We start from the raw sequence: 21,691 nt of genomic DNA, 5'->3' as shown, positions 1-21,691 counted from the left end.
GCAGTGGGGCTGTTGACAACAGACTGAAAGAAGGGTTAGAGGAGCATGTAGAAGTCACTGGACCAAGCAGAGATGAGATGTCAAGAAGAGTATTGTTGGAAAAAAATTTGGCAGGTGATGCAGGGCTTGGTGTAGGTAGGAGGAGTTCTTTGGGCATTTCATGGTGGTGACGACTGAGCACAAGCAGACTGCTCACACACTTCATGGTCCTTGTGGTGACCCCTGCAATAAAGGGAGAGCAACTGGCTGTTAGTTTACTACAAATGAAATATATAGTAAGTCATCCTTGCAAAGAGAATTTCTGGGAGCACTGTATTCTACTCATAGCTCCTTGAAGAAGGGAAATGCATGAAACTTCGACTCGTGCAGACGGAGCGCTTCGAAGAGACACTTTGCAAGTGCCTGTCAAGGAGGCCATATGGAGAGGCTGGCAGAAGGGCAGCTAGTGAACCAGTTAGATGTGCCAGCTTCAATTTGTCACACGCAGTACTGAGAAATACTCTCTTCTCCTTTTCATAAGTAAAACTCTCAGTAGTAAAGATTCAACAACATGCTGCTCAAAAGGCATGCTTTAAAGGGAAACAGTCCTGCCTTTAAAAACTGGAACCACTGCTGTGTAATGTATCGAGAGGAAGTGGCCTGAAATCCTGTCAAGGGAGGTTTAGCTGGATATCAGGAAAAATCTCTGTATTGAAAGCATGGTCAGGCTTTGGCACAGGCTGCCCAGGGAGGTGGTGGAGTCCCCATCCCTGGAGGTGCTCAGGAAACCTGTGGCCATGCCACCTGGGGCCATGGTTCGATGGCCATGGTGGTGTTGGGTTGATGGCTGGACTCGGTGACCTTGGAGGGCTTCTCCAACCCAAACCATTCTATAATGTACAAAGCCATGTAGTAAACATGGAGCACTGGTTTGAAACATGCCGAACAGAGGCTCCCTAATGTCTCCACTTCCAACAAGGCTTGGCCAGCAGTCCTTGGGGCTGGGAGCCAGCTTGCAAACCCAAAGTGTCTCAGACGGGATGTGTTTATTACCCTTGCAGCACACCGAGCAGGGATTTTGCTAATTGCTTTGAATGGATGTGGCATCAAAGTTCATCATCCCTGTTCATTCTCCCAGCCTTTGGTGCTTTAAGGCTCCTCAACAGCTTGGCTCAGCGGCAGCGTTCACCCTGCCCAGGCAGAGCAGCAGTTGCTGGCTGTAGCAGGACCGAAGGCAGCGGCTGCCAACCCCAGCTGCGCCCAGTGCCAGCAGGTGCCACACATGGCAGCGGGCAGCTCGCCTGAGGCTCCTCTGCCCGAGCCTCTCAGCTTTCTGGAGCTCTGGAAGGATCCAGGCACCCTTCAAGTGGGGGATGCCCTCGCTGGCCACTGGATCCCAGCGTGGTGGGGCTGGAAGGGACCTCTGACGTTCATCTCGTCCAAACCCCCTGGTAGCGCAGGGTCCCCCAGGCACTGCTGGGCTGCGAATTCCTAGCTGCGAGCGTGCGGGTATTTTACTGGTGTCACAGCATCAACTGTCAGCGACCAGAGGGAGGCTTTGAGGCCAGGCTGGATGTGGCTCTGAGCAACCTGACCTAGTGTGAGGTGTCCCTGTCCATGGCAGGGGGGTTGGAACTGGATGAGCCTTGAGGTCCCTTCCAACCCTGACAATCTATGATTCTGTGATTCTAAAATAAATAGAATTTTTGTGCGAACCTGGCTACCCTGCGGCGCTTTCCCCCTGCCCCGGCGGCGCTTCCCCCCTGCCCCGGCGGCGCTTTCCTCCCGCCCCGGCGGCGCTTCCCTCACGCCCTCAGCGGGCCCGCGCCCGAGCCCGCGCCCGAGCCCGCGCCCCGCCTCTGAGGAGAAGGCGGCGCGGGCCGGCGCCATCTTGGGGGCGGGCTGAGGATGGGCTCGCGGGGCTGGTGGCGGGCGGCGCGGGCGCTGCGAGCGGCCGGCGGCGCCCGGGGGCGGGCGGCGGCACCCGGTGAGGCGGGAGGAGAGGGGGCGGCGGGGCCAGGGCTGCCGGCGCCCGGTGAGGCGGGAGGAGAGCGGGCGGCGGGGCGAGGGCTGCCGGCGCCCGGTGAGGCGGGAGGAGAGCGGGCGGCGGGGCCAGGGCTGCCGGCGCCCGGTGAGGCGGGAGGAGAGCGGGCGGCGGGGCCAGGGCTGCCGGCGCCCGGTGAGGCGGGAGGAGAGCGGGCGGCGGGGCGAGGGCCGGCAGCCGGAGGCCGCGGGGAGCGCAGAGGGTGACGGGGGCAGCCGGGGGAGCGGGCCCGGCGCTGTGCTCAGGGGCTGCGCCTCTCTGTCAGGTGCCGCCAGCCGCAGCCTCTGCGCCGGAGGGGCTCCAGGCCTTTCCTACCAACAGCTGAAAGACTTGAAGAAGACCGAGGTGCTGCACATAGACGTGCGGGAGCGGTGGGAAGTCGAGAGGTACGGAAGGATCCCGGCGTCCATCAACATTCCGCGTAAGTGGTGCGGGGAGCTGCTGGCTGCGCCCCTTTGCCTCAGCCGAGAACCGTTGCAGTTGGGAAAGACCTTTCAGGGCATCCGGTTCAACCATTATCTAATTCCGCCAAGGCCGGGGCTAAGCCATGGCCCTCAGCACCACAGCTCTGCCTCTCCATTCAGCCCCCTCCCCGGGCAGCCTGTGCCAGGCTTGGAGACCCCTTTCAGTGAAGAGGTTTCCTTTAATGTCCAGCCTAAACCTCCCCTGGTGCTACTTGAGGCCATTTCCACTCTTCCAGCCCCCGCCTCACTCCAGCCTCCTTTCAGGGAGCTGTGGAGAGGAAGGTCTCCTCTCAGCCTCCTCTTGACCTTGATGGGCAAGCCTGTGGGCAAGTGGTAGTGCTGTGCTAAGTGGCAGTGCCGTGCTAGACAGCAGCTATATGTTGTGGGGCTAAACTTTTCCTCCAGGGGATCTGGAAGCCCTGCAGTGTGATCCTGTCTGTGCATGGACAACTACTGAGACCTTTTTGTCTGCATTTCCTAGTGGGTGAATTAGTGGAAGCTCTGCAAATGGACCCAACGGACTTCAAGGAGCAGTACAACCAAAAGATGCCATCCAAGTCAGACCCTGTGGTTTTCTCCTGTTTGGCAGGAACAAGAAGTAAACAAGCACTTGGTGTTGCCACATCCTTGGGGTTCAGCAGGTATGGGTGCTGTTGGCAGAACTGTCACACCTGTGCCAGAAGGTCCCTCGCTGGCTTGAGGGCTTGAGGATTGCAGATAGAGTTTAGCACTCTGGTTGTTTGCCCATGTCTGCACTGCTCATTCTAATCCAAACTCTGGAACTGCATTCTTGTCTCATAAACAGGTTGGTTTGGCAAGTGCAGACTACCCTCCATTATTACCTGCTCCTGCAGCCTCACTGAAGGAGCCAGTGCTGGTTTGCATGGCAAGGTTTTGTTTTCCAGGGTTAGGGTTTATGCAGGCTTGTGTCAAGAGCTGGAGAGTATGTAGGTTTGCAAGCAACTAAAGCTCAGTGTGCTGCATTTATTGGATGACATCTGAAGGGCTAGACATAGTGTGTACATCTCCCTTTTGTGAAGCAACAAAGAAGTGGCAGTCTGGTTCATGGATCCAGCTGCTGCTGCTTATGTTACCTCTAGCATTGTGACAAACCACACTGCATGGAAGCAGCACTGGAGTACAAGGATTCAGACTCATGGAATGGTTTGGGTTGGAAGGGACCTTCAAGATCATCTAGTTGCAACTCCCCTGCCATGGGGAGGGACACCTCCCACTAGCCTAGATCCATGCCAGTCTAGCTCACCAAAGAGTATTTGCTGGCAAAGTTTCTGTAGGTTTTATTTCTTTGGATTTTTTGCTCTGTGCTCTTAGATACCTTTTCTAAGAAGAGTCTTTCTTAACTGTATCTTCTGCCTGTTTTCAGAGCTCAGCAGTATGCTGGTGGCTTTGAAGACTGGGTAAAACATGAACCTCCAGAGACAAAATGAAGAGGAGTGCCCCAAGCTTTGCGCCATCAAGGCTTCAGGAGAGTTCATAGGCTTCAGCATCCACTCTGCCTGCATTCCACCTCTGGAATACAGCCCACTCCTGTCTCCTTGTGTAAGTGGACACCTAACTGCTTGGTGTAAAATACAGCTGAAGACTGTGACATGAACAGGAGGTGACATTTGATCCACCTCTACTCTCACCAGAAAACACAGCCTAAATCACGTGAAAAGAACCTAAGTACTTACTCTGTGCACTGAAATATTTGTATGCTGTAGTTTCTGGGTGTTTAAACCACAGGGCAGATAAAATTACCCTTCCCAAAACAACTCTGGTGGGTATTCTGTTTAGAGTAATTAAACTTCAGTTATTCTTAAGGGAGGTTGTGGCTGCCTTCTCCCTGGAGATGTTCAAGGCCAGACTGGATAAGGCCTTGAGCAACCCAGGCTTGGGGGAAGTGTCCCTGTCCAGGACAGGGAATTGGAACAAGATGATCTTGAAGGTCCCTTGCAACCCAACCGCTTCTGTGGACCTATGAATTCTAATCCTGTGCCCTAAGCACAGATGTAAGAAGTGAAAATAGAACCACCTGGTATTTTAGCTTAGGTCACATAGGTAATTTAGGGGTGAAGTCTGGAGAGCAGCAATAAAACTTCCAATTACTCCATCCAGAACTCCTCATTCCTAGTGGGAAATCGCTTGTTTGAAAACAGGAGCTTGAGCTTTGTCAGCAGATGGTGTGGGGTGAGTGAGGCAGTCCCTGTAGAGCTGAAGTACCTTTCCTGTTCAGGAACACACCCTGCTCAAGTTGCATTGATTTATTTCTACTCCCCAAGTCCACGTTACAAATAGCACATTTTAGACTTCAAGAAACAGAAGGAAAACAGCCCAATTCCACTTCATCAATCAAGTGTCTATAAAAGATATGGATCAAACGGCAACAAAAGTAGCAAAGACCAAACTGTTTGTATTTTGACTCACCAGAGTGTTTGGTTTTAGCAAAACAACCTGAAGTGAAATGTTTGTAGCCTAAGGGGCTCGACCCAAACACACCTCAGCTGCATTTCACTGACCAGCCAACTACACAGACATTTGGCAAACCCAGGGGGGATTCTTTGAACCAAGATGCATCACACAGCAAGAATTTCTCTGTGAAAGGGAGAAGAACAAGGTTGCTTGCAGCTTATTTTACCATTCAGGTTTTACACCTGGGCAAGCTGGCATGGAGATTGTGCAGAAATTAATTACAAAGTCATTTGAAAATCAAGAAAAATCAATGGAGGCCAATCCCTGGCTTCTTCAGTGGGAGGTCTGCCTGAGGAAGGAACATGGGATATGGCCTCCTCTCTGAAGGAATCTTACTTTCTCCAGCACATAGTTAAGGAATCCCAGGTCAGTTAGTCTAGAGTTGCTCCTAAACATCACAATGGAAATGAGCCAGCACGAAGCTTGATCCTCTTAAACAAAAACTCCCTAATGAACCACACAAATCCACAGCAGCACTGAGGGCAGGCCAGCAGTGGGCATTCTTTGCAAGCCATCAGAGCCAGGCTTTAATTGAGTGAAATTCCAGCTGTACCATACAGTGCATTTACTTGGGGGGAACCCAAAAGATGTTGGGGGTTTGGTAGTTCTAACACTTGAAATGTTGAAGGAACCTGCAGCCTCCCTATGCACACTGCACTGCCAAGCTGGGCTGCTCTGCTTCATGGCAAAGCCACCCAAGTCCAGCTAGTGTCTAAAGCAGTGTTTTCCTAACCCAGGAAAAGGAAGTGGATGTCTTCCCTGCAGCTTTCATGCAAGCTGTACCAGCGCTGCAGGCTCTCCCAGGCTTTGCTTCTGAAGGGCTGCTGTGTTACTTGTTACAGACTCTGCCTTTAAAAACCAAACAAACTCAAGAAACTTCACACACAGGGCACCACTTCCCTCCAGTCACAAACATCATGAAGACAACACAGTTGTTACTAGTTAACACTCAGGCCTCAGCTTACTGTTGCTTTAAAAAGAGTTCCATGGCAAGTGCCAATTTTCTCAAACCAAAAATGAGCTTTTTCTTGGGGGAGGGTGGGTTGGGGGTTTGAGTGGACAGAGTTCATTTTCTGCAGCTTGGTTTGAGGTTGGATTCCTTACACTGAAAAAAAAATTACAAATCTTAGCACATTTGCTCCAGCCTCAGAGAAAATGATGCAGGTTTGGAGAACAAGCTTTCCAAAGGCTTGAGACAAACAAGCTGCTGCTTCTTCAGGTTCTTTGTCCAAGGTGTCATTGAAAGCCTTCTGTCCGTGTCCTGAACACAGCGAGGAGCCCAGGGGGTCTGGAGGCAAAGTGGTCCATAAAGAAGTTCTTTGGAATGTCTTAAGATTGGCTGTAGCTAGAGTTCTGGCTACCATTTGGACCCTGTTCTCCTTCACTGTTGGCAGGAGAGAAGAAGCAAGAACAGGTCAGAAAAGAAGCAACTACAGCACAGTTTGGGCTAGCTGCATGCCAAATGACCGTGTCTGAAAGGAGGAAACGACTTCAACCAATACAGAAAGAGGTTAAAGGAAAACCCTTCTGAAGGAAAAGACTCCAACAAATAAATAGTTGGAGGAAAAGCTTTCTGAAGGAGGAGAGTTCAACACACAGAACAAATAGGTTAGAGGAAAAACCTTCCGAAGGCAAAGGCTTCAGCGCGTACCCAAACAGGTTCAGATGTTCTGCTCAGCCCCCTGGAAATGCTCTCAGCATGCACAAATGACTCCGATTCACCTGACTAACAATCTGAGCACACACCCAGGCAGCTGCCTGCTGAATCCCCTGCTGAAGTCAAGCTTTCCAAGGCTCAGATGCCATGGGGCTGTGCAGAGGGCTGTGCTGTGCAGGCTGCCAGCAGTGATGGTTAATCACAGTAATTAACCAGGACGTGCAGCAGGCCCAGTTCCAGCCGGTCTGGCTTGGCCGCGCCGCCTCGCGCTGCAGTTCCCTAAGCTGCACTGATCACATGAAGGCTCTGCACAGGACACTGCTCTGCTTCTCACTAGCTCCTGTGACAGGAAGGGCTGCACTGGAAGCCAGGCTGCACCTCCAGTCCCACTTCTCCCTGTGAAGCCAGCGGCCCGCCGTCGCCACGCTGAAGGCGTGTTGGGTACCGTACCTGTTTGGAGGTGGTTTTGGTTTAGGCATTTTACTGAGAATAGTAGCCATCTCCTTCCTCTCATCAAAGTTCTTCCACTGCTCATACAGCTTCAGAATCACCCTGATTATTTCTAAAATCTGTTGAGAAAGAGAGGCCTAAGGTCAGACAGAGCAGAGCTTTCCTCTTTGCCACCACCGCTTGACCTGTGTCATTAATCCAACACGCAGCACGACTGCCACGTTCTCAAAGAGCTGTCTCACAATCAACCATTTCTACAATGAGATGCTTTTAATTTCATTGGGGATGAAAGCCTGAACAGAATATTGTCCCTCCCATCCAACCCCTGCAAGCTAAGTAGCTTTCTATTTATTTATTGTAACTGGGAAGGCACAGACAGCTGACAGCAGGACTGCAGCCTGATCACTGATTGCCAGTACAGCAACTGAGGATCATGTTCTACACACATCAGAGCCACAGTGAAGGGACAAAAAGGCCTAAAAGCATAACACATCTGCCTGAATTCTTTCATTCAAAGAAAGAGCCAAGGGGTGTCTAAATACTTCTTAGCACATGATATTATTATCTTACATACTCCTATATAGCTACAGTAAGAGTTGCTGAACTTTAATGATTCAGAGAACAGGTTGGGTTGGAAGGGCCCTTCAAGACCATCTAGTTCCAACTCCCCCCTGCCATGGGCAGGGACACCCTCGTTCCTTCTGCTGAGCTCAGTGACTCATATTCCACTTCTGGAAGAGTCAGCATTCACTACCAGTTTGGACACTCTCCACCTACTGCACCTCCACTACTTTCATTTCCTCTCAAATTTCTATTGCAATGCTATGTTCTGTATAAAAAGCAGTTGATGTCTGGTTCAGAATATGTTTTAGCAGCCTCTAAATTAACAAAAGTAGGCTGCTTTCTCCTTTTTCCATACCTGAGTTTCAAGTGCTGGCACAATATATATCCCTGAAACCAAAGCTGTAGTTGGCTAAGAGGTCCATAGTGTCAATGTAAAAAGATAAGTCAAGCTTAGAGTAAATCACTGGCACAAGAACCAAGCCTTGGAAACGTTCAGACATGTTCAGTACCAAGCTCATGGTGACCTTAGCTGTCAAATATAGGTTGGTTCTCCCCTGCTGCCAATTTATGATCATTTACATGCATGACAGCATCACTCAGAGCTCCTGACACAGCACAGCATCCACACTGTGCTGGAATCTGAAGATGAATCCTGGAACACAAATGCAGTGCCAGGATATCATCAGTGGGCTGAAGGGCAGCACAGAGGGCAGTGGCAAGTCTCATCCATGATATGCTGTTGTATTCCAGACACTCAGCTTCCAGAGAGAAAATGATGTGCAGAGTGAGTGAGTGTGGTCAGGAGTATGAGTACCAGCTTGGCTTCCTGGCACTTCCATAGCAGGGTGCTGCCCCCACCAACCTGACAGTCTGCTGCCCCAAGAGAGCTCCCAGACTTCAGCAGTGCTTGACATGATCATGGAGTGCACTGGGCTGGAAGGGACCTCTAGAGCTCATCTAGGCCAACCCCCTGCAGTCAGCAGGGACATCCCCAACTAGATCAGGTTGCTCAGAGCCCCATCAAGCCTGACCTTGACTGTCTCCAGGCATGGGGCCTCCATCACCTCCCTGGGCAACCTCTTCCAGTATCTCACCACCTTCATAGTGAAGAACTTCCTCCTAATGTCCATCCTAAATCTACCCTGCTCTAGTTTCATACCACTGCCCCTTGTCCTAGTGCTGCATGCCCTTGTAGACAGTCCCCTCCCCAGCTTTCCTGTAGGCCCCCTTCAGGTACCAGCATGACCACTGAATGAGTAGCACAGCCATGGAGGACAGGAGCTGTAGAGCCATGACCTCACTGGTGGTCAGTCTGTAGGAGGTGGTGGCAAGCAAACACAAAGTACCTTTTCCATGTCAACAGACAGCTCAGCAAACCACTGCCTCGCATCCTTCTGCTGGACAACACAGGCCACGTGTAGGCAAGCTGCAAAGAGGAGGTGACACAGGTGCTGAACAAAGATCCACTGCTGTACAGTCAGAAACAGTCTGGGCTTTATAGACACTGCACAGCCCAGCAGAGAAAACTGGGGATTAAAGAGCTGGGTTTTCTGCAAGAAGTTCCAAGCTGCCAGGCTGTGCTGGTCAGCACTGCATGGAACACAGACTGAAGCACCTTCTGAGGCCACTCCAAGCAATGCCTGGTGATGGGACAGCAGCACAACACACCCACTTAGATGTGACAGGAGACACTGCTGGTGTCACTTACCTAGAGCTATCATGAAAGGAGGGTACAGCAGACAAAGATCAGTCCTGTATGTGTCATTCACTATCCTCCTGTGCAAAGAAAGAGCCTGTGAGTGCCAGCCAGTTCACCTGCAGAACTGCTGCAGGGTTAGCAATATTCTGTCAGTTTCCCCCATGGCAGCAGCAGAGACAGCAGAGATCTCTGCCCCACTAATCTCTTAAAGCCTCTCTTTTTTCCCCTTGTAGTCACAGGAGAAGTCTCTTTGGAAGAGGCTTCTCTTGTCTCTCTGCAGGGGGTGTTGATGTATGCTATAAAACAGTTCCCCCTGCCTCACAAAGAAGCCAGGCCAAGCACAGCAGCAGTGGTTTTGCTGCTTTCTGGACTTCAGAATCAGTCCAGGAATGGGAGTTGTGCTAACACAGCAGCAACCCCCTGTGTACTGCTGCTGCCTCCTGTGACAAGGCACAGCAGAAAGCCAGCACAGGCAGAAGGAGCTGAGCCCTGCTCATGGGCACCACTCGCTCCTGGCAAGATCTGTCCTGCTAGAGCTAGTCTAAACATCACCATCAGACCCCTGCAAAGTCCAGCCAGTGCAGGGCTGAAGGCAGAAGGAGCTAAGTCAGGAGCATGCACCTGCAGAGGTTCACTGGGGCAGCCTCTGCACACAGACCTGGCTCAGCCTGCTTTGCTTAGCCCCCCTGAGGCCTGCTGAGCAGGGAGAGGAGGCCCTGCAGCCCAGCAAGCTCTCCATTACCATGCCAGAGGTAGCAGCATGTCTTCTTGGCCCATATCTTGCACGTACTGGAGCAAAGGTCTGTAGGGATGATAGACTATCAAACAGCAGTCCTGGGGAGAATGGCAACAGGATTCAAGTCAGGTTACAGTGCAGAATGTCTTGTCAGTTCCTGTTAGAAACATTTGGCTTACAAATCAATTGCTGAGGGCTTTTTAAGCAGCATTCTGACACCTAATCCTGCTCTAATGAGGGCAGTGCTCTCTCTAGAATACCATCACATTGCATGGTTGCCAGCCTGCCACTGGCCTTCCCCTAAGAGACAGGGAAAGCCACATCTGCAGCACAGTGAAACCTCATTTGCTTACAAACCCGTAATTCCCACTGGGAAACACAAAGCTCTGCCAGGGAACAGCCTGTCAGTAAATACCATCCATGGACAGCAGGCCAAAGGAATTGGCACTGGCTTGGAAAGCAAGGAAACAAGAAAGGCAACCAGGCAGGGGGGCAAGGCAAAGGCAGGGGGGCAAGGCACATCCTAGTCTCTGCATCAAGACTTAGTTCCCTTCCTCTCAGAAACAGAAGCAGTTCTGCAGACCCTGTGCTTTCCCCTTCCCAAGGGCTCTCTCTGAGAACATGGCTCTGCATCCCAGCACACCCCTCCCGCCCACACCACTCCTGCAACCTGCCCTCCTGAGAAGCTCAGTGCAAGGAGGAGAGCACAGCCTCCCTCAGCCCAGGTGACAGCACAGCAATGATGGCATTCTGCTAAGAATGTCAAGGGGAGCCCTGCAGGGACACTGCTCTGAGACTGGCAACAAAACAACCACCCAGAGACAGCATAATGCATACTTCATAGCACAAAATCCATCATCAGGACAAAGTGAACTGAGGTGACAGGAAAAACCAAAGCACCAAAAACCCCACCTACCATTAGCTCTAAGAGATAGAATTCACATTCTAGTATCTGCAAAGAAGTAAAATCCCAGTTAAACCACATTTCAGACAGCAGAAATCATTATCAAGCAGCCAGCTTCACACCATGAATGCACAGCACACCTCAGCAGTGCTGCAACGCTGCAACAGGCTGCCCAGGGAGGCAGTTGAGGCCCCATCCCTGCAGCTGTTCCACGTCAGGCTGGACAAGGCTGTGAGCAGGCTGCTCTAGTGGAGGATGTCCCTGCTGAGTGCAGGGGGCTGGACTGGATGAGCTTTGGAGGTCCCTTCCAACCCAACCCATTCTAGGACTCTGCATTTTCCCTAGGATGTGATTCAGGGTTTGACAGAATGAAGACTTCTTCTCCTTAAATACTTTGTAAACCCTTGGGAGGAGAGGGGATGGATTACATTTGGGGTTTTAAAGGAAGCAGCCCAAATCCCACTGGTGTACTACTGACTGCAATACCTAAAAAGCAGACCTGGTTCCCCCTGAGAACACCACAGAATTGGTCAAAACTGCTTTTCAAAGAGCTGCCAAAGCCCTCAGCACTGTGGCTTGCAAGCCACTGAATTTTAAGTAACAAATCAAGTTCTTTTGCAAAAGCCATTACATGGTACAGGCAAGACAACTGCTCCCTGTGAGCCAACTGTTCCAGTGTGCAGCTTGGAAGCATCCCAGGTGCAAGGGCTCTCTACCTTCCCTGGAGCAATGGCTTTGTAAACAAGAGCAGTCCAGAAAAGCTAAATCAATCTCTTTCATCACCATGCTGTATAAAAATCCCTAGCTCAGCCAGCCAGGGCTCTGCTCTCTGCAGCAGCCCTGTCAGCCCTCATTAACTCACACTTAGTACTTCTTAAAACAACTCTCCCAGTCCAAAACTAACTATGAGCAACTTCACACAGGAATATCAGAGTCCTAGAGTGGCCCAGGTTGGAAGGGACCTCACAGCTCATCTGCTCCAACCTCCTCCATGGGCAGGGACAGCTCTCAACCAGACTCAGCTGCTCAAGGCCTCATCCAACCTGGCCATGAACACCCCCAGGGGGAAGGCAGCCACAGCCTCCCTGGGCAGCCTGTGCCAGAGTCTCACCACCCTGGTACTGAAGAACTTCTTCCTCAGCTCCAGTCTAACCCTCCTCTGCTTCAGCTTCAACCATTCCCCCTTGGCCTGTCCCTAGTCTCCCTCAGGAAGTCTCTCTGCAGCCTTCCTGCAGGATCCCTTCAGGTACTGGCAGGCAGCTCTGAGGTCCCCCTGGAGTCTTCTCTTCTCCAAAGTGAACACCCCCAGCTCCCTCAGCCTGTGCTCATAGCAGAGGTTCTCCAGCCCTTGGATCATCTTTGTGGCCTCCTCTGGACTCTCTCCAGCAGCTCTGTGTCCTTCTCATGCTGGGGACACAGAGCTGGAGGCAGGATTGGAGATGTGGTCTCAGCAGAGCCAAGGGGCAGCATCCCCTCTCCTGCCCTGCTGCCCACACTGCTCTTGGTGCAGGCCAGCACCCAGCTGCCTGCTGGGCTGCATGAGAGCACTGCTGGCTGGTGGTGAGATATGAAGATATTCCTTGGTTAGAATTCAAAGGGCAGGATTCCTGCTCACAACTCATGAATGTCTTTGATCCAGGTGCACTCCAGACAGGTACTCACATGGTTCATCCTATAGGGGAACTCCTTGGGGAAGGCATATGAGAACCTAGTTTTCACTGCAAGAAAGAGAAACCAACATGCTAAAGGGGAAGGGATTCATGCTTTTAGTTCTTTCCCTTTCTGCATTAACTCATTTGGTCCCCACCTCCATGACATGCAGAGGACATCTCAGGGCTGGAAGCTCACACTGTTGGCTCCTGCCCAGCTTCTCCCCCACCAGCACCCCCAGGCCCTTTTCTGCAGGGCTGCTCTCAGCCTCAGCATCCCCCAGCCCAGGCTGGTATCCAGGGCTGCTCATTGCTTTATGGGATAAGGAAAATCACCAACACTTACATACAGAAGTAGCAGCAGAAATCAATCTTGTGTTTGAAACCACACCAAATTCCTGAGGGGAAAGAATGGGAAGTGAGGTGAGCCACCGGGAACACAACATCCTCACTGTCAGCAAAGTCAAGTGACAGCTTCTTCCTACACTGAGCTGCTTCATGCAGGATTTCTTACCCCCTCCCACCCTTTTCTCTCCTTCTTTGCCATTTTTCTTCCTAAAGGTGAGCAGGATAAACTCTCAGGTAGAGTCTTGCCCCTGATGAGTTTGTTGAGTTGTGAGGAACAGTAAGCATTTAGGAAAGGTCCTGAAGTCACAAAATCTCAGCTGGCTAACTCTGCACAGGTAAAACAGGAGGCTGTTGTTCCTGAACCCACTTGCTGGCTTCCATAACCCTTCCCAGCTCTGTTGCCATGAACGTGCTCTGCTGAGCCAGTCAGCCAGCTGCCAGGTCTGTTTGGTGCTCTTTCAGAGGAGTGCACAGCTGAGCCATGAATGCTGTAGCTGCCCTGTGAAGGTGCAGGAGCTTCAGCATAAGGCAGGCTGCACAGTGCTTGCTCTAAAACACAAGGCACTCCTCTCTACATCTCTACCTGTCCACTTGCTTCAAGGCTTCATTAACAGGCTGATAACTAACATACTCTCCAGTCCTCTGTCTTTCTCCTTTCCCTCACCTCTTCCAAGCACTGACAGGTAGCTCAGCATCTGCACAGACAGCAGCATCACAGCAGACACTGGTGTAGCAGGACAGCTTCTCCCACCCACTAGGTGTGTGAGCTCCTCCTGTACAACCCACCCATGCTGACCACAAATTGGCCAGGTAGGGTTTCTTTCCAACCTGGCCTTAAACACCCCCAAGGAGGAGGCAGCCACAGCCTCCCTGGGCAGCCTGTGCCAGAGTCTCACCACCCTCCTGCTGAAGAACAACTTCCTCAGCTCCAGTCTAACCCTGCTCTGCCTCAGCTTCAAACCATTCCCTTGTCCTGTCTCTAGACAGGAAAAGTCTCTGTGCAGCCTTCCTGCAGGATCCCTTCAGCTATTGGAAGGCAGCTAATGAGTCAGGTCCTAATGACAGCTTCTCAGTGTCATCAGCTACAACATACCTAACATTCAAGTTATGGAAGTGTGGGAAACTCTGAGCATGCCTCACTACATGAAAGGGGGAGGGGGAATTGGGAGAAAGGCAATTTCAAGTCCTGTTTTAGAGTCTGAGGAAACATAAATAAGGAAGAACCAGAGCAGCAAGGAGCCCCTGCCCAGGCTGAGGTGGATGGGCAGCACAGGGAAACAGCCAATTCCAATTTGCAGAGGCCCTCCAGGCTTACTAACTGAGACAAAACTGAAAGCTCAAACACCAAATAATGTGTTTGAGGGCCTTCTCCCTCTCCTCTTCCTAAAGGCTACAGAAATCTCTGCCAAAGAGAGAAGATTTCAACCCCCAAAGCCTGCAGAATGACAAAGGAATGTTAAAGGCCTCCAAGTTTTCTCTCTCTCCCTCTCTCTCTCATACATCACATCATTTGACAGGAAAAAATTGTAATGCTTCATACCTCTACTTTGGATGCCAAAAACACACAGGTAGGAGCCATTAATACTGGATCTATACTTTTTAGGGAATATCTGCAATGTTACAACAAAATGATAACAGGTTGTTTCACACAGGTACAACGATTCATCTAGCAAGAGCACCACTCTGCCTTTGGAGAGAAAGCAAAGCTTAAGTCAACTTCATTAGCAGGAAAGCTTTCAAACACCCTCCAGACAACAAAAAGTGGCACTGGTTTAAATACAGCATTTTAACAGGGCTACCAAAAAGAATGTGCCTGGCAAATGGTTTATTCTTCTACCATCAGAGTAAACAGTCCTACCTGGCATAGAATCTCTTGAAGTAGACTGTGGCAGTGGCAATAACTTGTTGTCTTAATTTAAGATGTTCACCTAAAGCCTGGATGACTTAGAAAAGAAAACAAAAACAAAACCATCAACAAAAGCTTTGAGTTGAGTTCTTACAACCATTTGATACCAAATAGCAATGGACCTCAAGACAGGACTAGGGCTGGGGATTCTCAGGAGCAGCAGCACAGGCTTCCCCCTCGGTGCTGCTGAGACATCTTGCTGCAAGCCTACAGACCTGCAGGGAAGAGGCATCCTGAAGCTTCTGGATACCTTCAGGAAGGCAAAGGTAACTTGGCTTCATTGTGTAGCACAAAGTGAGCATCACCTTAAAGAAGATGATCATTAGATAATTACAGATTTTAGACTGGATGTGAGGAACAAGTTCTGCACCAGGAGGCTGCTGGAACACTGCAACAGGTTGCCCAGGGAGGGAGCTGAGGCCTCATCCCCAGAGATATTCAAAGTCAGGCTCAACAAGGCTGTGAGCAGGCTGCTCTAGTGCAGGATGTCCCTGCTGACTGCAAGGGGTTGGACTGGATGAGCTTTGGAGGTCCCTCCCAACCCAACCCATTCCATGATAACACAAACCTCAGCAGGGGACAGCTTGGGTCTTGCAGTTCAGAGGCAGCCCAATGCAAACACAAGCCCCTGGCTGCTCAGTGCCACACAGACTGGATGTGTGTTTCAAACAACTAAAGCTGCCAACACAGACATGGTCACTGAAATTGGCAGAGGCAGCAGGTGTTAAAAAGATGACATATTTAGTCTAGGGAGAGGGGGTGGGAGACCAGAGGATGCAGTCAGCTGCTCCATCACCGTGGTCCTCTGCCAGTTGGCCAAGAAACAGCCCTGGTGTCATCTGTGCAGGTAGCTCTTGTTTGGCCTCCCAGGGAAGGAAAGGTGCCAGGGAAATCAGATGCATGAAGCTGGGATTAAGAGCAGAGGCTGGATAGAGAGAGTGGCACAGGGAAGCAGAAGGTTGGTACTTGTTGTTGTTCCCATAGTTCTTCATGGCCTTCATTCTGAGCAAGGCTGGCCTGTGTTAACAATCTCTTTCTTTTTCCCCCTCCCTCCCCAGAAATATCCAAAATCATGTGAAATGTGCTTAAATGCATGTTGAAAAGCTGGACAGCAAGATGGAGGCAGCAGCCACTGGGGGGGAAGCAAAGGGTTCTGTTAGCAGGCATTGCTGAGTTCTTAGGTCTCTACCTACCCACCCAAATGCACATCCCCTGGGAACAGCCAGGTGCCCCAGCTAGAATGAACAGCATCCAAAGCCACTCAAATGCCCAGGACACTTGGCTAGGCAGGGGCTGAACATAGAGGGGAGGAGAAAACCACACTCAGCAGCACTGACAACTGGCAAACCTTCCCCCCCTGATTTTCCTCTTACTTGCCACCTCTCATCTGTCCCTGCCCATGTCACATCACTCTTCCTGAGGAGAAGGATGCCAACTTGAGGGCACTTTGCCAGGGAGAGCAGGCCAAGGCAGGAAGGTGAAGCCTGGCATGCAGTATCTGGGCAAACACAACAATATTTCCCAGCAATCCTGGGAGGCTTGAAAGGATTTTCCCTTTGATTTGCCTGTGAGGCTATGAAGCTGTCCTGCTACTGGGGCAGCAGAAAAATTCAGACACTAAACTGAACAGAATTCTCCAAATATGTTTCTGACTCCCCTGGGACTTCCAGGAGCTGTTAGGCCATCTGCTGTCAGAGAGAAATCAAGTGTGGGTTAGGGCAAAAAATGGACAGGAGCCTGGAGAGACTTAATGAAATGGAAGCTTGGGAAAAGGTCCAACACTGGCAGTTCATGTGTGCAGTGTTTTAAAACAACCTCTTGCATTCTTTGTTCCTTTATGTGCACAAAAGGAGCTGTTTCACTTTGGGCTTTATTGACTAACAATCAGTTCCAATGCGAGTAGCCTGGGCACAGGCTGCCCTAAACCAGCCAGGGAACTCAGCTCAGGCACTTTTCAATCAAACCAGAAAGCAACATCACTGTCCTTCTCCCTGCTAGTCTGGGAGATGATCTTTTTCCTTCTCTTCATGATTAACATGCTGAGCAGCTGCTGCTGGCCACACCATCACTTGCTTAGCCGCTGCCCTTGCCTTCCAAAGAGGAGGCAGCAGCAAACTCTCTCTCTCCAGGCAGTGTTTTGGCTGCTTCAGGGAGCAATAATCATCCCCTGGGCTGAATGTGCCAAGCTGTGGCTGAGACTCATACCCAGGCAATGCAGGAGGGAAAGCAGAGAAGGAGCAGGGCGCAGAGGCAGGTGCTGATAGAACTCAACTCAAGGGCACATTTCACAGTTCCAACCAACAGCAGTGAAAAGGAGCACAGGAACACAGGGCCAGCAATACCAGCACCCTGGTCTCTCTGTTTTGTTTTGCTACCACACCTTGGTCTAACCTCAAGGAATTTCAGGAGCTGACTGAACAGGTAAATCCCTGCTGGCTTGATCTCCTGGTGCACCTAAGCAGCACCAGAGATGCACCAGAGCCACCAGGTCTGCAGAAGACACCAGGATTATGAAACAGCTAAGCTAAGAGAGAAGCTGGGCTAAGTATCTCTCACTGGTTCCATTCCAGCACTGACCTAAGGGTCTTCCAGTGGCCTTGGGAAAGTCACTTCACTTCTCCAGGTCTGGCCAGATGACCAAAACCAAAAACCAGTACTTGAAGGGACTGCTGTGAAAAACAAAGAGCTGTCTGCAAACAAATCACTCAGCAACATCCTTTGCTTAGGGAGATTTTCTCATCAAGTGGTTTGGGTGGGCAAAGCCCTTTCAGAGCATCCACTCCAACCATTCCCTAACTCTGCCAAGGCTGGGGCTAAGCCTTGGCCCTCAGCACCACAGCTCTGCCTCTCCAAAACACCTCCAGGGATGGGGCTTCAGCCACCTCCCTGGGCAGCCTGTGCCAGGCTTGGGGAACCCTTTCAGGGAAGAAGTTTCTTCTAATCTCCAACCTAACCCTCCCCTGGGGCAACTCAAGGCCATTTCCTCTCACCTTGACACCTGATACTAAGGAGAAGAAACCAAGCCCCACCTCACTGCAACCTCCTCTCAGGGAGCTGTATAGAATAAGGTCTCCTCTCAGCCTCCTCTTCTCCAGACTAAACAACCCCAGGTCCCTCAGCTGCTCTTCACCAGCCCTGTTCTCCAGACCTGCTCCAGCCCCTCAACATCCTTCTTGGAGTGAGGAGCTCAAAACTAAACCCAGCACTCAAGCTGTAGCCTCACCAGTGCTGAGTACAGGGGAACAATCTCTGCCCTGCTCCTGCTGCCCACACCACTGCTGCTCCAGGCCAGGCTGCTGGTGGCCTCCTTGGCCACCTGGGCACACACTGGCTCACCTTCAGCCTGTGCTGCAGTGCAGCCACTCACAGAGTTAAATGCTCTGCAGGATCAAGGAAGTCTCAGGTTCTCCCAGCTCTTTGGCAGAACAAACTTTGGGAGCCAACAGCTCTCAGCAGCTTGTAGACAGCCTGAGAGCCTCTGGGTGCTGCAGATCAGTCCCAGGCAGGACACAGGCTGTGGTGCAGGTTTCAGAGGAGGTAACTGAACACCAAGAAGTTGTTTCCAGGCTTTTGCTGTTTAACAGGACCACAGAGAGGACACTTGCCACAGCCCAGGAGCCCACCAAAAGCCCAGGCTGAGTGTTAATGCTTGGCACTGAGCCTCCAATATGCCAGCTCAGCATACTAAAGCAGATAAATGCTTGCTTCTCCTTTTGTGCCTCTGATTAAAAAGCTCTTTAAAATAAGCAAAAGCCTCTGCTTTTCCCCACCACAGCTCAACAGGCAGCTCCTTTGCCTGCAGCTTCCCCTAAAAATGTGCTCACGCAACCCAAACCCAACAAAGCTATTCCAAACCTTAAACCAGGCTGTAAAGTCCAGGTGGTGCCCCCATGGCACTGCCTAAGCACTCACACTTGCATTCACAGCCTGCAGATGCTGCAGAGGTTTCACAGCAGGAATGAGAATAAAACAGGGTTACCATTAGTAAAAAATATCTGCAGCTTCCAATACTCTTCTTCAGTCAGAAATTTCAAGTCTTTCTGGCGCTCCTTCAGCAGGTCCTGCTTATCCAAAATCCATTGCAAGCTAGAGGAAGGGAGAATGGCTTCAGTGACTCCTTGTCAACGCTAAGGTCAACATCTCCTGTACCAGGAGACTACAGATGGGAGACAGCAACCATTACCCAAACCACAGACACCCAGCAGATGTTCACCGGGCTTTCCAAGGCTGGACACCTACCCAGCAGGGGCCAAGCTTGGCCTTTACCGGCAGTAAACTAACCTGGCTGTACAGCATTGGTTAAGCTAGATTTAGGACATCATGGGCACCACGTTGAACCTCAGCAGGCTCAGTGCCAGGTAGTTTAAGGCAGCTCAGCCCGGGCAGCCCTGCCGCTGGGATCAACAGATCACACGGCTGGGGATCAGCAGATCACACTGCACTCGATGGCTGGAGTCCCGAGCAGCGCGGGCAGGAGCCCCAGGCCGCGGCTCTTCTCGCGGGGAGCCCCAGCAGCGGGCAAGTCCCAGCGCAGCCAGGCCGGCCGGCGCGGCGGCGGCAGCCGGGGCACCCCGCTTGCCGCCGCACTCCGGCCCGGCTGCCGCCAGGGCTCCGCGGCCAGCAGGCCTCACCACCCGCTCTGCCGTCGCTGGGAGACGCAGCCCAAGGCCGCGGCGCTGCCCTCGCCCCCGCCGGCGCTGTGCCCCGCGGCCCGGCCCCGCCGCCCCGGCAATGAATGGGCAAAGCGCGGCGGCCGCAGCCCCTGCGGCCCCTGCCCAGCCCCGCGGCCGCGGCACCCACTAGTGCGAGCTCTGCCAGAAGTTGCCGGCCATGGGGAGCAGAGGAGAGCAAAGGGGAGGAGGCGCCCGGGCCCGCGATGCCCCGGCCCCGCCGCGCCAGCGCCGCCGCCCCCGCGCCGGCAGCAGGAAGCAGGCGGCCGCGGGTCCGTCCCCGACCGCCGCCGGCTGGCCACACGCCGCGCTCCCAACCGTTCCCCGGCGCGGGGGTTCCGCCCGGCCCCGCGCTCGGCAGCCCTCCCCCGATTCGCTGTGCCGCAGAAATACAACTGCCGAGGAGTAACGTGATGCGTTCAGAGTGGGGACTGTGTGCGGGGCCTTCCGCGGCACTGCTCCCTGCAGCACACGGCGAAGCCAGCCCTAGGCACAGCTGCCCTGCAAGGTGATTCCTGAGCTCCGGCTCGCCCTGAGCGCCACAGGATGCTGTGCTCGCAGAGCCACATCCCGAAGGAGCAGAGAAAAGCGCTCAGCACGTTCTCTTTGCCGAAGAAATGCAACTGTCAAACCCCAGCAACTGTGCTGAACCCACTGCAAGGAGCCCTGGGGTGCTGGGGAGGCAAACCAGGCTGCTGGGGAAGAACTGAAACGGTTTACCTCTTGCTGGCTCTTAGGCATTCCTGCAGCAATGGTTCCTGTGACGTGGGCCAGAGCTGCAGGGACCTGTGCTCAGCCACTCTGTGTTGAGAAGGTCAGTGTGGCACTGTAGGAAGCATTGAAACCCCTGCTTGTGGCACTGGAGTTGTGAGGGGCAAGCTGTGACGTTGGATCTTCACCAAGTTCTTCCTTGTAGCAAGTGATAGGATGAGAGGAAATGGCCTGGAGGTGCACCAGGGGAGGCTTAGGTTGGATAGAAGGGAAAATGTCTTTGCTGCCAGAGTGGTCAGGGATGGGCACAGGCTGCCCAGGGAGGTGGTGGAGTCCCCATCCCTGGAGGTGTTCCAGAAACCTGTGCCCATGGCACTGTTGGATGTGGCTTAGTGGCCATGGGGGAGTTGGATTGATGGTTGGTGACTTGCTTGGTGACTTGATGATTTAAAAGATCATTTCCAACCTTCATGACTGATTCTGTCTCCTTCCAGCCCACACAGAGCCCTCCAGGGTGATGGGGAGGTGGGAACGCACCAAGAGGGCATTCACAATGTCTCTGGGAAACCTTTCCCTGTGTCTCACCCCCCTGATCCTAACAATTTCCCCCTTACATCCAGTCCAACCCTGCCTTCTTTCAGGGTGAAACCACTGCTGTCTCAATTCAGCATCAGCCAGTTCCAAATAAGGTCCTAACAGAACCATTTCCCTGCCTTGCCGCTGCCTCCTGCCCTCTCCGGGCTGTGCTTGCTCTCTGCTGGCACTTTCCTTGCTGGAGGAAGGTTTTATTTTTAAGAGTAAAGAACCTGAACCTAAATCCTTTGCAGCTTTCCTTCTGGGTTCATCCATAGGATGGGTGCATCAGGGCAGGAGCTGGGACTCCCCACAGCTGCACTGCAAGGACACATGAGGGATACCACAGGCTGGCTTCTGTGGAATTCCTGTGGGGGCTTTCTGACCTGCCTCCTTTCCCCAGAAAGCCATCCAGGCTTTGCAGGACTTGCTGAGCATGTACAAACACTCAGGAGAAAGTCCTTATTCCACTACTTCAATGCCACAGCTATGAAGAGAGGAACCAGAGTGCCACCCGCATGGCTGTGGATCACAGCTGCCCACCACTGCATCACACCCAGCACAGCACCCAGGAGCCAGCAGGGAGAAGCTGGGCAGCCTCACTGCCTCACTGAGCTTGCTGGAGCTACCAAGCCCCAGCAGCAGCCCTGGTGTTGCTGCCTAGCACATCCTGCAGGCAGCTCTTTGTCTCACCGTCCGCCTCCACCTGCCCCTTCCTTGCCTTTTCCCTGCTCTGCTTTGGGACCTGTGTTTTGTTCCCCTGTGCTGCTGATTCAGGCTCCAGCGTGCTGCAGCGTGGCAGGGCATGCTCAGCAGGGCCTGGGCAGGAGGCCTGCCACAGCTGGGATAAATCCCATTGCTCTGC

General features: G+C 52.4%; 2 protein-coding genes across 3 annotated transcripts; one reads left to right on the top strand and one right to left on the bottom strand.

The window, feature by feature from the left end:
* The first annotated feature begins 1,882 nt into the window (after nucleotides 1-1,882).
* Nucleotides 1,883-4,373, top strand: TSTD3 (thiosulfate sulfurtransferase like domain containing 3). Its single transcript, XM_054174126.1, has 4 exons — nucleotides 1,883-1,966; nucleotides 2,289-2,444; nucleotides 2,969-3,128; nucleotides 3,872-4,373. Exons 1-4 carry the CDS (start codon nucleotides 1,888-1,890, stop codon nucleotides 3,933-3,935), a joined length of 459 nt encoding a protein of 152 aa, XP_054030101.1. The 5' UTR covers nucleotides 1,883-1,887; the 3' UTR covers nucleotides 3,936-4,373.
* Nucleotides 4,374-5,981: 1,608 nt separating this feature from the next.
* Nucleotides 5,982-19,801, bottom strand: CCNC (cyclin C). Of its 2 annotated transcripts, XM_054174124.1 has the most exons (12): nucleotides 19,673-19,801; nucleotides 18,852-18,958; nucleotides 14,825-14,909; nucleotides 14,507-14,576; nucleotides 12,965-13,016; nucleotides 12,632-12,687; nucleotides 10,982-11,017; nucleotides 10,072-10,163; nucleotides 9,339-9,406; nucleotides 8,977-9,056; nucleotides 7,067-7,185; nucleotides 5,982-6,343 (listed from the first exon to the last, which is right to left on the bottom strand). In XM_054174124.1, exons 1-12 carry the CDS (start codon nucleotides 19,702-19,704, stop codon nucleotides 6,289-6,291), a joined length of 852 nt encoding a protein of 283 aa, XP_054030099.1. In that variant the 5' UTR covers nucleotides 19,705-19,801; the 3' UTR covers nucleotides 5,982-6,288. The 2 variants fall into 2 exon arrangements, with proteins under 2 accessions (XP_054030099.1, XP_054030100.1); XM_054174125.1 differs by lacking the exons at nucleotides 14,825-14,909; nucleotides 19,673-19,801 and having other exon boundaries at nucleotides 5,983-6,343; nucleotides 18,852-18,954.
* Nucleotides 19,802-21,691: the final 1,890 nt, after the last annotated feature.

This window comes from Dryobates pubescens, chromosome 28 (genome assembly GCF_014839835.1).
Source record: "Dryobates pubescens isolate bDryPub1 chromosome 28, bDryPub1.pri, whole genome shotgun sequence".
Taxonomy (NCBI): Eukaryota; Metazoa; Chordata; class Aves; order Piciformes; family Picidae; genus Dryobates; species Dryobates pubescens.
This window is presented reverse-complemented; position numbering and strand designations above follow the sequence as displayed.

Coding starts and splice junctions, on each gene's coding strand:
- CCNC (XM_054174124.1), bottom strand. CDS start 19,704: ATGGCCGGCAACTTCTGGCAGAGCTCGCACTA. Junction 14,910..18,851: donor GCAGATATTTTTTACTAATG/GTAACCCTGTTT, acceptor TTCTTTTCTAAG/TCATCCAGGCTTTAGGTGAA. Junction 6,344..7,066: donor CCAAAACCACCTCCAAACAG/GTACGGTACCCA, acceptor TCCTGCCAACAG/TGAAGGAGAACAGGGTCCAA.
- TSTD3 (XM_054174126.1), top strand. CDS start 1,888: ATGGGCTCGCGGGGCTGGTGGCGGGCGGCGCGGGCGCTGCGAGCGGCC. Junction 1,967..2,288: donor GGGGCGGGCGGCGGCACCCG/GTGAGGCGGGAG, acceptor CCTCTCTGTCAG/GTGCCGCCAGCCGCAGCCTC. Junction 3,129..3,871: donor ACATCCTTGGGGTTCAGCAG/GTATGGGTGCTG, acceptor GCCTGTTTTCAG/AGCTCAGCAGTATGCTGGTG.